The following is a 17,594-nucleotide window of genomic DNA, read 5'->3' as shown; positions in this document are numbered from 1 at the left end:
CTATGGGCTGGATATAATTCTTTCAAGTCATGAGGACTCAAAAGTTGTTTTTTTTTTTAAAAAAAACTATGCCACACTTGAAACATTAACAGTCTGCTTTAACTTTGCTTTCACTGTTACATAAGGACAACCTAGGTTTATTTTACTGTGAAAAGAATGAATTACATTGAAATGAAAATAAACTAAAAATGGAGCATGACATGTTTGTCAATATTTCCTTCATGGTGGATTTCTTCAGGCCTTTGCATTTTCATCATTTAAGCGTCTTTGGGTACCCTGAAAAGCGCTATATAAAACCTATGTATTATTATTATTATTATTATTATTATTATTATTATCCATACAGTATTACAGTTTTTTTTTTCCCAATTAAGACGCATTTCATGAAATTGCGACCCACCTGATCTTCATCTTCACCGTTTGGCAGAGCAGTGGTCATCTCTTGCATGTGTTAAACACCCTTTTTCAGAACATTTAAATTAAGATAACTCTGATGGAGTAACGGAGCGGAACAAATGGCGAAGATCTGTTCACTGCACAGATATTGCTTGCATAATTATATCTCTAATTAATGTGTGTGAAACTCCTTTGCTGAGCTATTTTTCAGCAATCACTCCTTAGGATATCACCTCTTTGTTGCAATGTATCACCTGTATACTGCAATAGAGTAGCCTAATGATGAAAAAGTAGCCTAATATCTGTTATTTAATTTAAGAGGCCATACAAAAGCTGAGCTGACTATTCCAGGTGCTTAGGTCTATGTCAATGAAAATGGACAAGACGCTATACTCAATGACAGGTACAGTAGGTCTTTGGAGGAAATATACAATTCATGCCATTGTGAAATGATTGATTGAATGTGATATGACCAAAAGTTGTGTCGTTTGAAGGAATTATTAGGTTTTTTTGTGAATATTTTAAATGTTTTGTAAATGTTAGAGCCTTTTGCACACAAAATGTTTGCCTGGATGCCAGCCGAGCTACAGTAGCCCCACTGACAACATTTGAGGTCAGGAAATTCAGTCTGGAATTGTTTTGTTGAGGAGCAACTGAAAATGTGATGTCAGAGTTGACAGCAGCATTAAAGCAATCTGGAAAAACTGTAACACAGAGGTGGAACCCACAAAAGACATGATAACACAATCTGATATTTGAATCGTATCATGTGGCTTTCATAATGTAGCATACATTCAGTAGAGATGATACAACAGATACAATTTGCTGTTTTAGACAATTAATGAGATATCTTCTCTTCAGCACCTAATCCGTCATTTCAAAACATGACATCAGAACCCTCCATTACAGAATCCCACACTAAAGTTAAATGGCCCTACATTACGACAAAACGTCTAAAGTGTGAATAAATGATTGACATATTTAAAACACATCTTCATTGATTATGTTGCCAACTTGTCTTAGAGGCATGGCTCATAGACATCCGAGTCATCCAGTTGATAGACATTCTCTATTGCCATTTCCCTGGAGAAGAGTCCCAGACTGCTTCCAGTGTTGCTGTAGATTACTGAGGGGTCAGAGGCCTGGTTTCTGCCCAGAAAAAGCGGAATGAGCTTTTATTAGCTCTTCTAAGGGTCACTGTAATTGGCACAATGTCAGTACAAATAAGGAAGCTTTGTTTTTACAAGTCACACAAAGAAATTTGCATTTGGAGCATGTATATTAATAGTCTAATTAATAAAAACAAACTTACATCGGAACATTTGAATCCATTTTTTTCCATCGATTTCCTATAAAAGTTGTATTTTCAGTTAATTTCGTACAATTCTGTAAATTCCTCAGAAAGTCATTTAACATTAGTGTGTGTTCCGAACAGTAAAACAATGCAGATTTATCATAAACTCACTCATCAGATATACAGCCACCATAGTCACCACCACCACCACCACAACAATCAACACGACAGCAGCCACCAGCACTCCTGGGTGATGAGAAACCCCTTGTCCTTCCTACAAATATAATGAAAAGCAAAAAGTATATGAATCATTTCAGTTATCGCCTTTATTCATTTGTTTATTACCTCCGCCAAGGAGGTTATGTTTTCATTTATCTGTTTGTTTGTCTGTTTGTCTGTTTGTTAGCAAGAACATTAATAACTCAAAAAGTTAATGGATTGAAGGTCTGAAATGACCCAAGGAAGAAATTACTTCATTTTGGGAGTGCTACGGATCACCGTCTGGATCCAGGAGGTGGTTATGTTTTCACTTGGCGGAGGTACAGTATGTGCTCTTGGAGTGCTTTTCTAGTTTATACTGTATTTATTGATTTACTCACAATTTCACTGTGCTGTGGTGTTGTGCCAGTGGGTCCAATTGGGGTGGTGTACTGGTGAACTTACAGGAAGAAAGATAGACTTGAAATTAAGAACTGAAAATAACTTTGAAAAAATGCCATCCTCTCCACAATGTGACACACATTCTTTAGAATCTACATTCTTTAATCACTCTGTTGCTCCTCAAGATGGCAAGTTATTTGCAGTATTTTCAGTAAAGAACAATCTCAGAGGGCAGTTGGTCATCAGTGGAGTAAGGTCATTTACCTTTGGTGTGAGATTCGGTGATGGAGAGTTCTGATGTGACGCTTTGAAATGACGGATTAGGTGCTGAAGAGAAGATATTTCATTAATTGTCTAAAACAGCACTGGATACATTTTTACATCTGTTGTTGTATTATCTCTACTAATATTCTCATGGAAACATTGATTGGTGTTCATGTAGGCCTACATTTTAAAGTTCTTACTTTTGGTGATGAGAAGGCGGATCAAATACTTTTCATCATTGAACCATCCAGGAATGTGTATGCGGCAGAAATATTTCCCAGAATCTATTTGCATTGGATCATTGATAGTCAGAGAAACATTCCCTGTTGTTACATTGCCCATTAATTGGTATCTGTCAGATACTCTAGAAATTACTCTATGCCCATCAGTTGTCAAAATATTGTTATTACATCCCATATTCGGTATATCGCCTGTTCCCCAGCATATACTTATTAGGCCATGATAATGTGAATTGTAGTAACATGGAAGGGTGACATTCTCTCCTACAGTGCCATATACTGTAGTGCCAGTACTTAAACCCACGAAACCTGTAAATTAAAGAGAAAACAAAACTCAATCTCTAGTCAAATAACCTTTGGTTTTTCTTGATGATCATGTTCATGTTGTGTAATATATTTTGAATGAAATAGGCTGCATAAACTACCTTTACATACTGTACAGTATGTTTAAAATAATGAATGTAGGATCAACAAGTACTTACATATGAGCAGGGGAAAGACAATGGACAATAAGCAGACGTAGCGGCAGGCAGCAGGCATGTTGAGACTTTGAAGAGTGCATGTCTTCTTCTTGTGAGTTAGCAAAGCCACAAATAAACTTCCCAGACACATGACTTCCTTTCACATGAGATCATGTTTCTCCTTTCCCTGCAGGTGGAGTATTTCCCTATTTTCAAGTTTATGTTTCTGAAATACTTTCTTGGCATTTTATTGAGTAGTATTAGAATAGAATTGATAAGATCTTAATCAGCAACCACCTGAGACATGTCAGTTAACTTCAGCATGGAGGTCATTTAAACTGGAGAAAATACACTTCCTTCAAGAAATTACACTTTATTTAATATTCCTAGTTTGCCTTTGTTGTGTTGTTCACAGAGAAAAAAAAGAATTAAGATGCAGGCCTAGTCTTAATAACTTGAAAACAACATTCCCTTCTAGAATCTACTGTACACATGTGCAGTAGACTTTTATCCAAGATGGCTAAAATATCTTTGTAGATTACATTTTAAAACATACACATCCCATTATATTTAGGTTACATAAGCTGATGCTTTTACAAAGCCGCTGAGAAATTAATACATTCAAACTACATTGCAAAGCAGACCTTAGTGTACCACATGTTTTATTGTTGCCACGATTAATATTAACTGTGTATTATGGCCGACTGTTGAGGAGCTTAGGCTATAAGTCAAGGAAGATGAGTGAACTATACTGCTCTATCACAGATGATAGAGGCCTTTCAGTGGAGTTAAAGTCTGGGAAAAACTTTGCTCACCTATATCATTTGGATGTAATGAGCTTGTTGTTTGTAGCCTGCAATGAGCAGCTCCTGATAGATTTGGTCACCCATGGTCTGAAGTTGTGATTAAGTGGATTGTCATATGATAGTATAACATTTCGGATTTGCAGGACGTTCTGCTTCAATATTCTGATATGTCTGTAACCCTCATTTCATTAGGATTATGGAATAATCTCCCTCCCTCAATTCGATTAGCAGACACCCTCCCAAAACATACCTCTTTAGTGATTCCCATAGTTAGGTGTGCGGTGTGGAACCTCAACCACCTCAGGGCCTTATTGGAAAGGGCCACCTCTGCTGAGTGCTCGAGTGACTGGTGCCCCAGTCATGCGTCCCATGGTGGCCACTGACCACACCTGCACTGGTGCTGACTACCCTCCACCATGCCTTAGTTATGTTGCTATTATTTTTTATTATTATTATTGACTTTTCATGTCACACCTCCTCTTCTCCTCTTCCTCTGTCTCTCTCAACACTCCTTCTTACCTCCTCTCTCTGTCATTTAACTCCCTCTGCTCCCCCTCTCTCTCAACTCTCTCTCTGCCCACCCTCTCTCTCAACTTTCTGTCTCTATATAATATTATTACCTACTTATTATTACTAATCATCATGATTTATAGTAATACTATTACTAACACACTCTATGTCTCTCTTTCTTCCCCCATACCTCACCTGAAGTAAACCAATACCAGAGACATGTGTAATGTTTTGGCACTAGAAGTGAAATTAAATTTAAATTTAAATATAATTATATGTATCAATTGGTGGTAAAGCAAGATGGCAGTGAGCAGAAAAACCAAGTGAGTTGTTCAAACCCTTTCTTTTAGTAAACAAAGTTCTCAATGCTTGAGTTCATGGCACTGATGATACTTTGATCAAAGTTTCATGTTGTGTAAGGCCTTCTTAGTGTTTTAAAAATAGTGAATTTGATGCGATCATGTATTAAAATACTAGTGCCTCTACCATTCCCATTCAAAACGCCACTTGACCCAAAAACGAACAACACGGAAGCTTAAAAGTGGTGCCTCTGACATAATTATGCTTTTTAAACTAAAGTTTGGCGCGGGTTGACTAGGATGCATTTTAGCAAGAGTTATCCTTTAATGTTCCAATGCGGAACACCAGAGGTACTAAAACATTTTACTAGAGTGTACTCATTTTACTAAATTGTGCTCTCATATTCCAAGATTGTGTGCTCAATTTAGTAAATTCTTAATTTTACTAAATTGTGGGTCATTTGCTAAATTGCACTTTTCTTTTACTCTCGTTTCAATGTTTATTATATGAGTGCACAATATAGTAAAATCAGCATATACATGTATTTACTTATTCGCATGAGAGCACAATTTAGTAAAACCAGCACATGTAGTTAACAAGCGCACAATACACAAAATTTGTAAAACAATCACACGATTTAGTAAAAGGAGTGAACGTTTTATTGATACATAGAAAATATTGCAATGACACCCATAGGAGATGTCGTCGCAAGACTGTTTTTATATCAAGAATATGCACTCGTTTTACTAATCATGTGCTCAATATACAGAATTGTGAGAGAGATGGGGTGGGATCAGGAAATTGCCGCAGGTCGGACTCAAACCTGGGTCCCCGTGGGCACTAGGGCCCGTTCATGAAACGAGAGCTGTAGCCTGTTGCGGCATAGCACCCACCAAATTGTAGATAACATATGATGTCACCTTTGCTTTGCCTCATTAGCCTACATAGATGTGTTTATTTGGGAAAGAAACACATTCATTAGAACATGGGAAATATCTTAATGGTGGTGGCTTGTGTTTGTCTTCAGAGAACTGAGGTTAAATTTATAACCATGCTTTTTTGGGGCTTATATTTACACACAATATGTGCAGCAGGTACATTGCACAATAGAAAGGAATTATATATATATAAAAAAAAACATTCAATGGCTCTAATTTCTTAAAAATCTGATTTCTATGCGGTCTGTCAACAAGTCCTCAATTGCTGGACAATCAGAGTCAAAGCGCAGAGCTTCCATTCCTTCCTAACCTTGAGAGAGGTTGTTTTGAGTTTCCTGTTGCACTGTTTGAGTTTCCTGTTGCCAAACAGTTCACAGACTGTTTTACTGCAGTGTAAGCACAACACTGTGTGAGTCAACTTTTTTCAGTTCCACTCTGTGATTGACACATATCTTTGGCCTAAAGAGAGCCACTTGTTCTGCATGCACAAAGCTTTTACTGAGAGGGACCAATCACAAACCAAAGAGTGTCTGGTATTAACATCAGTGTTGTACCAACATATAGGCTATCTTATAGTCAGAATACTAGTCAGACTCATCTGGCTTGTACATCTGCACTCTGAAGAACCCATTATACAGAGTACACTGACTGCCCCAAGAGAACACGCCATGATGTGAATAGTACACAAATCCCAAGAATAGTCTTGATATTTTCATGTTTGTTTTCATAGCTTCCAAAAAAAGCAACCAGGTTAACATCCTGAGAAATAAGGCTGGAGGAGTCTCAATTGGGTCATGAAAACAGTGTGTGGCACTGGAACCCCCTGAATATGCGGTCTGTAAAACTCCACAGCAGAGTTCTGGTTTGGGGAGGCTTTGGTCCATGGTGCAGATGTGTGATAACCATGATGGTTCTGTTCCACAGGAGGGCACTGTGAGTCTTCCCCCTTTGAGCCACAATGAACACAACAAAGCTGAATGTAGCCTAATGGTTGTTATTGTCAAATGTGAATATTCTCTTTACAAAATATGAGAAATATACATTTCACAAATGTTATGAAAACAAACGTGTAATGTGTGTGTGTGTGTGTGTGTGTGTGTGTGTGTGTGTGTGTGTGTGTGTGTGTGTCAGAGAAAGAGAGAGAGACAGAAAGAGAGAGAGAGTAAGTATATCTCTGTCTTACACTGACATGAGAAGACTACTCATCCTGCAGTACCATGATCCAATATGAGCAATGTAATTGATTACAGTATATACTATATAGTGTGAAGTATGCATAAAGGTACAATAAAACAAATATGTGCAGATGCAATTGAAATGGGATTTATCTGTGTAACTTGTCTATGTATGGTAATATAAAACTAGCAAATGTGTACATATTTATGAACATTTCTGATCCGTTGTAACACAGTTGGATCTTCCCATTCAGGGAGTGTTTAGCATCAGATGAAAAGGATATCTTTTTTAACATCAGAGTTATGGTTTGTGTCTCTTGAGACACAAACCGAGTGCATATACCATTGTGTCTCTTGAGACCAGCCTAGCACAATTTAGTGTTAAGACTTAAACGAATATCAGTAGTCATGTTTTAATTTTCTATGTGTCATCTCATTCCAGATGGGACCAGCCGGGCGCATATTCAAGACGTATATCAGAGAAATTCCCCTCTGCCTTTCCACCTGAAGTCACTAAAGTCACTTTGTCAGCAGGCAGCTTGACTGCCAAAAACAGAGCGCTTTAGACAGCTCATAAGCTCTAATGAAGGCCATTTGCTCTAAGTGGCCATTTTTCGCTGAGAGCCAGTTATTCATGGAACCCACCCCTCACTCCCACTGTGCATTAGAGAGATTAAAGCACATGGTGGCTCCTCTGTACCCCGAGGGCTGCCACCTAACTCAGTTAAAATCACAAGAGTGCAGCGTTTGATGTGAGCACAAAAATATGTGTTTGTTCCTTTTTGTCACACCGCCCCAAGCCATAATGCCAGGCACAAGGATTAAAGGCCTTAGAATAGTGTGGGTAAACATGCTGAGGGCTGGGTCTGAGGAACAGTTGATGATCTCCTTATTGATTTAATTGAGGTCACACATAGTCTTCTCTCACAGGGACACACAACGTGGTGAATACAAATACAGAAACTCAAGGTCACATAACAGTTGCTGATAAGGGGCATCGCAACTGTTTTAAGCCTATTTAGATACAGATTTGCTATTACAGAAATGTAAGTAACAATATGTGACCAGTATGAAGGGAAAAAAAATAATCAGTGGTTAGGGAATTTGATTTGAGACCGAAGGGTGGGTGAACAGTGCTCTCCCACATCCACATCCACTTGAGCAAGGCACCAAACCCCCAATTGTTCCCCAGACGCCAGTTCAATACCCACTGCACTGTGTATTCCTAGTGTGTGTGCACTAGTGAGCTCAATGCTCCAAGTGTGTGTGTGTGTGTGTGTGTGTGTGTGTGTGTGTGTGTGTGTGTGTGTGTGTGTGTGTGTGTGTGTGTGTGTGTGTGTCTGTATGTATGTGTGTATACTCCATGGATGTGTAAAATGCAGAGGACACATTTCCTTTACGACAAATAAATATAACTTAACTTAATTGCACAACTTCTATATTGATCACATTACAATATTGCGTTAGTGCTTAGCATCAGCTGTCTGTTGAGTAACATAAACATGTACAATGTTAGATTCACAACTATCAGAGTGTGTGTTTGTGGAATAAAGTGTTAGCTGTTTTGTTTTTTTTAGATTATTCTATTTATAGAAATATATTTTGGATACTTTAGTAGGCCTATAGATCACCATTAAAGGGGCGATCTGAAGAATCCTGTTGCATTCGAGTTAGCATTCAATTTAGTTTGAACTCTCCATTACATTCGGGATGGTACTCTTCCATTGACTTGCCTTGTATTGCACTGGGGTACAGAGTGTTATTACAACAGTACGACTGAGATAGAGACAGAGTTAATTGTTTATCATGCTACTATCAGGGCAACATAGATTGTTTTTAACATTTGGTCAAAACAGTTATTTATTTAAAGGGGGCATATTATGCAAAACACACCTTTTCTGTGTTTTTGCACTTCCATTTGAGTCTCTGATGCTTCTACAAACACTCAAAAACACTGCAAAGATTTTGTGGGTTAGTTCATTGAGTCATTTGTGTCGACCAGCCATGCTAGGTCAGATTCATGCTGGTGGAATGGGTTGCCCAATAGGCTCTCCATTCCTGCGGTGGTTTTGGATCTTTTAAGAGATGTCTTAAGGCAAATCTGTTTAACATGCACTTAGTCTTTTAAAGGAACACTTCACCGTTTTTTCATATTAAACAATGTTATTCCCTTAACTTAGACGAGTTGATACATACCTCTCATGTTTCAATGTGTGCACTCACTGGCTCTGGTGCGCGGAGCAACTTTGATAGCACTTAGCTAGCCCAGTTCATTCATTAGGATCCAAACAGAGATGAAGTTAGAAGCGACCAAACACTTCCATGTTTTCCCATGGACTAGGCCTACACTACACTACTACACTAGTAGTCACGACCAAGTATGGTGAGACAAAATAAAACGTGGTGCATTTCTAAGCAGGTAAGAGGGATAACTATATTAGACTCGGCGTAGTAATATCCTCACTTCAACGTGAAACTGAAAGTGCAATTGTGAGGATATTACTGCACCACACAATATAGTTATCCCTCTTACCTGCTTAGAAATGCACCACGTTTTATTTTGTCTCACCATACTTGGTCGTGTGACTACTCGTGTAACTGTATTTTATAGTTATTGTTATTATGTGATTGATTGAATGACTTTATTGTTTATTTATTGAGCTCAACAGTCCCGCATTCAGCCGATTCCGAAAGTAAGAATCTAAATACAATTTCTCCATTGACAACTGGAGTATAAGCCATCAAAATCATGCGTGACTATGCTATGACAGGACTAAGCTAATGTACATGTTCATATAGATAGCAGAAGTTAATGGTACATCGACCTTGTTTTGAGAAAAAAAAATTTTATTCACAATTTAACAGAAAACTACTACATTGCCCCAAATCTTAACGTATAAAAGCTAGTAAAGCAGAGCCTTTGATTGGTAGAGATTGCCGTTGCCTTGGAAATGTTTATTCCAATTTCCCCATGCCTGTTGTCTCATTGCTCTCTGGGAATAAAGATGGATACCATGGCTGTCATATACTCTTTATATACAGATCTTTCTAGACGTCAATCGGTGAAATGAATGGGAAACTTACTTCCGGAAACTACGCTCTCTCGAAGGAAGGGCGGGACTGTTGAGCTCTATTGACTCTATTGTAATCATGGAATTAGTTCCAGAGTGGGGCGTGGCCAACAAGGGTCAATTTGCATTAAGAGCAACTGGCCCCAGAAACAGACTATTCCTAAAGGGACTGAAACTGGTGAGAATGAAGTTGCTGATAATGTGTAATCTCTAATCTGAGTGGAATTTTGTGCAAACAGTTTCAGGGAGATGTCTTGTGCAACCCATACTATAGGTCTATTTTGACTTGTTAAAAAATATAACATGGGACCTTTAAAATTGTTGGTCAATTTTTTCTGTGGAATCGAACAGGGATGTTTGGATGTACCCATTTTCAGACTGACTGCCTAGTTTGGACTCAGTAGAATAGATGATGTCATAAAATGCAACAGGTCACTTTAGTGCCAGTCAAGTTCATCGCTAAGTTTAGGTGTGAAAGTATTTCATGACACTCTGACTGTGTGTGTGTGTGTGTGTGTGTGTGTGTGTGTGTGTGTGTGTGTGTGTGTGTGTGTGTGTGTGTGTGTGTGTGTGTGTGTGTGTGTGTCCGTGTGTGTGTGTGTGTGTTTTATGTGCATGGGGTGTGTGTCAATGGGTGACAATGTGGAGATCTATATTATTTACAAGGTGGCTCTTACATGAGTCATCTCCACTGGTGAGTAAGGAGGACATTTTATCCTCTCTATGTGGTAAGAGGGAGTGATGTTTTTTTTTTTTGCATTGCATTGCCTTCTTATACTTTTCTCTATCCATAAAAAGTTTGTTGCATATAGCATAATTTATAATTCAATAATATGCATTATAATAATTACTAATAATTGAATATACAGTATATTACTAAACACTTTCATATCAACATAGTATATGACACATTTCCCATTATATGACACATTTCCCATTAAGTTAACTCCCATATAGTATGTAATTTAATAAAGTAGGATTTGTTTTCATCATTTACTTATGACCGTTTATCTCAGTCATTTTCCATGCCACTGTGACGTTTCCCACCCTACAAACTATTATAGACATTCACCAGACAGTACAGATAATCCACAGTGTGAATCACTGTATCTCTTGGTGTCATAACAAATAGCAGTGAATGTGTTTCTGTATATTTAAGAGGAAATACTAAGTGGAGGCAGTGCATGTTGCTCACACACCAATCCATGGCGCCGTTACATGAATCACGGGAAGTGCTCACTGTTAAGACACATAAGTCATGCTGAGTAGTCACAAGTCGCCCGTCTCTGCCGAGGGCAACACCATCAATCCTGAAACCTTCTAGGGAAAAAAAATCTCAATCATCACAGGAGCTCCCTAAAATAGACTCTCCACAACAACAAGTTGCCACAGTGTCTTATTTATATATATATAAAAGAACTGGTGCTGTAGCAGAATTGGAGTACCGTGGAGCAAACACTCACATGATCTATACCTCAGATGCCCCGTTAGTCACTCTTTCATTACCTCACAGAAATCCATCTATTTGTCATTTAGAGAATCAGATGTTGCAGCAACAGATGTATAATGCTACTGTCCCAGAACATTCTAGGTCGGTATCATGGCAACAACATGGCACTGACATAGTCATGGAAATAAAATCACTGAACATTTTCAGACAGTTTATTACAAAGGTTTCAGTCATCATTTAGATGGCTCTTTTGTCAGTTCACCTTACAGTATATGGAGAAATTGTAGTGTACAGTATAATTTGCAGTGCATGGACATTTCGAAGGGAATAGTGCATAATAGTGACCTGTGCATCTGAGAATTTGGACACCTCAACAAAATTGCCGTACCGCACTACTGAGTTAGTAAAGGGACATTCTGAACAGTACAACTGAAGACCAAGACCAAGTTTTCTTTTTTATCCATTCAAATATCAGAGTCGATAATTCAGTTCAATCGTTCCAACGATTCAGCTGAGGTGTGCTATGTCAGACAAACTCAAAGAAGGAAAAGGACAATGAGTCATGGTTTGGTGCCATGATCTTTAGATATTTAGAAGAGATATCTTTGGGGCTTTCCGTGGAGAGAAAAGAAGAGAACACCATGGAAAATAGTAGAAGATGGAGAGAAAATAAAGAGGTGGAGAACAAGGCTAGGTCCAGTAAGTGGAGATTAGAGATTCACTGCTTTAATGACAGTGAATTTCATTACTGGAGGATGAGCTGGGGTGGGTGGATGACTGAGGGCCAAGTTGGCAGCGGTGAGTGCTGACTCAGCTTTTGTTTCAGAACGGCAAACACCCAAATGAGTTGAGCAAGGCAAGGGCACATCCACATGCATCTTAATTGAGCTGTTGGTGCCAAGTAGATTAACTTCAGATTCAAAACACTTCACGTTTAACGCTCCCAACGCTCCCAAATAAATGATCTTCTGACTCAAGACATCTAAAGATTATACACCCACTCTTTCAATTCTAACACAAATCTAATTGAAAATGCTATTTATTTCAAGACACGCATTGAAAGTACTTTAAGCAGGAGATATGTGCCTGAAACTATAAGTAAAATGTCCATCAACTAATTCAATAACATGCTTATTTGATCATATCAGTCTGTGCATTATTAAAGAAATGTATTACATTTGACATCCAGATCAAACAAACATCACGTAATCTTTCCTCCAATTAATAATCAGATCACTCCTCTGCACAGTTATATCACAACAAAGTGATAGCAAATTTTGATTCAAACTGTAACACCATCTGATACAATGCTCAATCTCTACAAGTCAGTAATAGTCTGAAGGATGCCCTGGCGTATTTACAGACTCATGTACACTGACAAAAATATCAGTAGTAAGACAACTGCATGGTGAATAGATCTCTGTGCTCATATAGGCTGTTTCTCACTTCACGACTCATGAATAAAAGTTTAATTTTTAAGAAGTGTTCTAAAGGGAAATAAAGCTTAAACGTCTGGTCTTCTGAAGGTGATATTCATGCTGTAGATATGGTAATATTGTACTATATTGATATAATATGACTCAGTCATTATGAGTCAAGATGGTTCATAAAGTGTGCAGATGCTACTTTGTCTGTACTACTTATGCTCTCTCGATTGCCTGTCACAAAAAAAGGACAGTCTGTTCCATATTCATGCTGATGCTTCAGCATCCATTCATTGCCAGAATGAATTCTCATTTAAAAAAAAAAATAAAAAAAACCTCTCTTTCTGGCTATATTACTTATTCAGCATTCATCACGACGCTATCCATGCACTTACATGCTGATTTCAAACCAGCAATTTGCATAACAACAACAGCAACTCCTTAATTGAAAAAGGTCATTCAATCTTTTGGTGCTAATACAAAAAATATAGTCCTGTATTATTCTCCCTATAGCCTTCCTACATTCATGCATACACACGCGCACATCAAGGCTCAACATTGGGGGGACCAAATGTGAGATGTGGCGGGTGAAATCACACATGGGTTGATAACATATTTTCTTTTAATCAATAATGTCTAATATTTTCCCCATTTTTGTATGCCATTCTATCTGATGCCATTGAGGGTTGAACAAATTACAGCCATAACTGTAATCATGAATATAAATCTGTGCATTGGTAAGGAAAAATAAGACCATACATAGTGGCCAATGCTTTTCTAATGCATTCAGAGCAGCCTAAAGAGAGAGGGAAGGAAGGGCGGAGCATGATGATTTGGACAGGGACAGAAGGTGGCGTTTAGGTGAGCAAAGGAGCAAAACTTACTAACCTAGTCTAGGGCGCTAGGCTGTGTGAACCCTGCCTGAACTTCCAGCGAATTTGGATTTCGCCCAGCTGGAAACCTGCTGTTCCCTGCCGGAACCTTTGGCTCCAATCAGAACCTAGCTTATCCAAAAGACGCACCGGATCGTTGGTCTGATTGGTTAAAGGACTATCCAAGCGTGCAGAGTCATTTGAACGATGCCCATTGATCACACCTCTTGTGCAGTAGAAACAAAGCGCAGCATCCCCATACTAACAATCTTAAAAGATTGAGCTTAGTATGGTGATTTTGTTTACTGTACATGATCAGTATTAGTGTAAGGTCTTAATGTAATATCTTTTGCACTTTTGCTTTTATTTTGAATCTTACTTTTCAAAAATGTGCCTTTGCTTTACAGTAGACCAGTCTATCCACATTATTCATTATTATTCTATTGAGTATTTCACAGATTCTACAAGAACCCCTGGTGTCAGCCGATATACAGTATGTCATAATGATTATAGCAAGCTAACAAGGTTGATCATGGTATCTGGCTACCTTGTTATGTTGCTACAGTCACCCAAGCAATTTAGTAGGCCTTCATGGTATCATTGTAAAGTTTTACAAACGTCTCACTGACTGTTGGGGTTAGGCTGTGGTGGCCGCCTCTACCTGACCACAACTGACCACTACATCAGTTGAATTTCCGGGTTGATTAATTTTGTATCCACCAGTCTAGCCTTTCATTTAAGAATTAAGTTAATCAAACACAGCCATTGAAACGCACAGCAATAAGCAGGAGAAGAAGTCTGTCATGTGTCCATATTTTCAAAAAACTTTGCACACTCAGGGATCTATCATACTGTAAAGCACATTCTAAAGACTATAATCATCACGATGCAAAGCTTATTCCTATTTTTATTTTTTTTACTTTTTTACATCATAACACAAACACATATGGACCATTTTCTACATCAGTGTTTTGTATTTTATTTTCGTTACATTTTATGCATAGCATGCAATAGCATAGTGTGTACGAAAAAAAAAAAACATATACTGTAGGTCTTATTCTCAGAAACTAAAGCTCTCCTTCAGGAAAAAGGAGAATCTCTGTTCTATGATCATGCAGCCCGTTGTAGCCCAACATTATTATACTGTCTTTAAACTTTTCCTCAACAGAGGTATATTTTGTAGAATAATTTTTTGATTAGAATATGCTTATTCCTTCCATGCAATTTGTCATCTTGACACTACTGCTGTGTGTTTTAGAGTTCCATGTATATGGTAATGTTCTATCTCAGTTGCATGACATCTTGGTATTTTATGATGAATATGCACGCCACATTCACATCAAGAAGTAAAAGACCACAAAAGACCACTTTGGCACAGCTCTCAAAATCACATTGTTATACTCTATTCTGTTTTATTTTAGTTTACGCTTTGGGTTTCTTCACACTATTTCTCTTGAAAATATCAGACTTCAACAGAAAATGATCATTTGAGAATCCAATCTTTGCCAGGAGTCTCTACAAGGCTGCAGATTGGACTGGCTCCTATACTCCACCTCTAACAATCAACCTTGCACACGGTTGGTACGTCTTCTTTGATATTTCCTGTGTCAACTTGACCCCTCTCGGTTGTAATCAGCTGACCAAGGTCAGTGGAAAGATTGATGCTGACCCTTGCCGTCATGCAAACACAGCAGTGCGTCGGCCACAACACCTTTTTGTGTAGACTTTCGGGATGCATTAATGGGTTTTTAATGAGGAGCCAGACTGCGGCAGCACAGAGTGGCCAGTCTGTTCCTGTCTGCTCTTGTTGTCCTCTGATTTATGACACTGTTGCTCGTGGAGCCATTAGCAGGACTTGACCACCAGTCAAGTCAAGACTTCACCAGGCAATCAGACTTTTATACCTGACCGAGTGATTTCAGCTGCACGGGTGTGATATCATATGACGCCACGTGACGGAAGGAGATATGAAACAAGGCCAACCAATTCCATATCTCTGTCCACAGTAAAAGATATTGCTTTCTGTGAGGAGCCGTATTGATGGTTTTGTGCGTCTATCTGGCTTATCACTACCATTTTCACCCTACCCGTCGGCGACTTGTGTGATGCATGTTTTTGTATGATGCACGTTTGAGTTTCCAATGAGACATTTTGACAGTCCGAAAAACAAATGAAAATAAAGAACATGTCGTGAATCATAATTTGACTGCAGTATAATTGGATTTTAAAGAAAATGTATGTTTCACTCACCAACAAATACAGACATGAAATGATCCCAGACTTAACTAGCACGGCGAGATGTAGTGTACCTTCCCCCACTATTGCTGCTATCGATTCTTCAGTGATTCAGTATGAGTGTGATTCAGCTCCCTGACAAGGTAGTGACCATGACCACGTTGCATTATCCCATAATTGTAGCTTCCAGCTGGTTGTCATTCTCGCCCTGCTTGCGTGGCCCTTCCTCTGAACTGACACCCTGTGTGAAGCGTGCTCGCTTATTTGTTGGTGTAATTATAATCTGACAAATTCATCAATGTTCATTTATTGACACCCCCTCACGCATTAGTTAGACTCTCCCTAACACACTGACAGGCCGTGGCCTTCGTGTTCTTTTCCTTCTTTGGAGTAATTGGAGTGTAGGCTACTGGTCATGACCAAGCATACTGCAGTTCCACTGAAAAGAACATCTGAAGAGGTCTGAGGTTTAAAGGAAAAGTCCAGTTTAACATCAACCTAAGATCTATTTTCAGATGATAACAAGAGTAAATGTTCGTTTGGGACCAAGACGGCGTCAATCAGTGCAGTTTTGAGCAACACCAGAATATCCATTTACTGAATAGCGTAAAGCATAGCCTTTGAAGGCAGGTTTGCTACCTCAGTAAAGTAATTTTTATGCCATTAACTAGGCTCAGAAAATCATTACAAATCTATGCTATAGGGTCTCTGCAGACAAACTGTATTTGTACCTTTGTAATGGTAAAGAAATTGGTCATCAGTGATATGGATTTCCAAGCCAAAACTCAATAGTCCAAAAACAAGTCCGTACACAGAGGTTCAAATGATAGGGAAGTCCTCACAGCAGGGAGAGCTAAAAAGCCCAAGGCAGGCAAAAAACATTTAGCATTGGCACAACGAAGGACTGGCAAGGTTAACACAGTCAGAAGAAGTTCAAAAGTTGAGAATCCAATGGCAAGGTCAATGACTGGGAGACAGACCAAGACCAATGAATGGCATGAATTTGGTCAGAGAATTCCAAAAGATAATCCAACAATGAGTGTTTGACTTGGCAGTATTTATAAGTGTGGTTGACTGTGTTGATGAACTTTAAATATGAGGACCTTGACATATGAGGGACACAGGTGACAGGAACAGCTGAACTGTCATCTACGGCAGGAGTAAGAGAACACAGGCACGGAACAGGAACAACACAGGAGTACGGGAAGCAGAGAGGGACACAGCAACAAGAGAGCAGAGGGAGATCAGCAAATGACAAGTTGTTTATGCTGACTTCACTCCACTTTTACATTACTATATGAATTGGAATTATTTTTGGAAAGTCAACAGCAATGCTTTATCACTAAGCACAGCCCAATACCGATTCAGCTTTCACTCTGCAAGGTGTTCTGACTACACAAATGTGGTAAAGAGATTTAAAGCACAGGAAACACAAAAATGCAGGGAATATCAGTGAAGCTATCTGATTTTACTCATTTTCTTAATAGAAAATAAAAAAAACTCAAAAGGATAGTGTGTATAGACATTGCATAATCCTATGGTAATGTAATTAAAAGAAA

General features: G+C 38.6%; 1 protein-coding gene across 2 annotated transcripts; it reads right to left on the bottom strand.

Moving 5' to 3' along the window:
- Positions 1-1,151: 1,151 nt before the first annotated feature.
- On the bottom strand, positions 1,152-3,361 carry LOC134079549 (T-cell immunoglobulin and mucin domain-containing protein 4-like). 2 transcript variants are annotated; one of them, XM_062535640.1, is made up of 7 exons: positions 3,276-3,361; positions 2,755-3,102; positions 2,555-2,617; positions 2,290-2,348; positions 1,862-1,964; positions 1,709-1,745; positions 1,152-1,545 (listed from the first exon to the last, which is right to left on the bottom strand). In XM_062535640.1, the coding sequence occupies exons 1-7, from the start codon at positions 3,331-3,333 to the stop codon at positions 1,416-1,418; spliced, it is 798 nt and encodes a 265-aa protein (XP_062391624.1). In that variant the 5' UTR covers positions 3,334-3,361; the 3' UTR covers positions 1,152-1,415. The 2 variants fall into 2 exon arrangements, with proteins under 2 accessions (XP_062391624.1, XP_062391625.1); XM_062535641.1 differs by having other exon boundaries at positions 1,410-1,593.
- Positions 3,362-17,594: the final 14,233 nt, after the last annotated feature.

This window comes from Sardina pilchardus, chromosome 5, assembly GCF_963854185.1.
Source record: "Sardina pilchardus chromosome 5, fSarPil1.1, whole genome shotgun sequence".
NCBI lineage: Eukaryota > Metazoa > Chordata > Actinopteri > Clupeiformes > Clupeidae > Sardina > Sardina pilchardus.
This window is presented reverse-complemented; position numbering and strand designations above follow the sequence as displayed.

What these genes read in the sequence shown, in the direction of transcription:
- LOC134079549 (XM_062535640.1), bottom strand. Translation starts at nt 3,333, where the DNA reads ATGCCTGCTGCCTGCCGCTACGTCTGCTTATTGTCCATTGTCTTTCCC. An exon ending in TGTCTTTCCCCTGCTCATAT is followed by an intron (nt 3,103 to 3,275) that starts GTAAGTACTTGT and finishes TTTAATTTACAG; the next exon opens with GTTTCGTGGGTTTAAGTACT. An exon ending in GGTGGCTGTATATCTGATGA is followed by an intron (nt 1,746 to 1,861) that starts GTGAGTTTATGA and finishes CAACTTTTATAG; the next exon opens with GAAATCGATGGAAAAAAATG.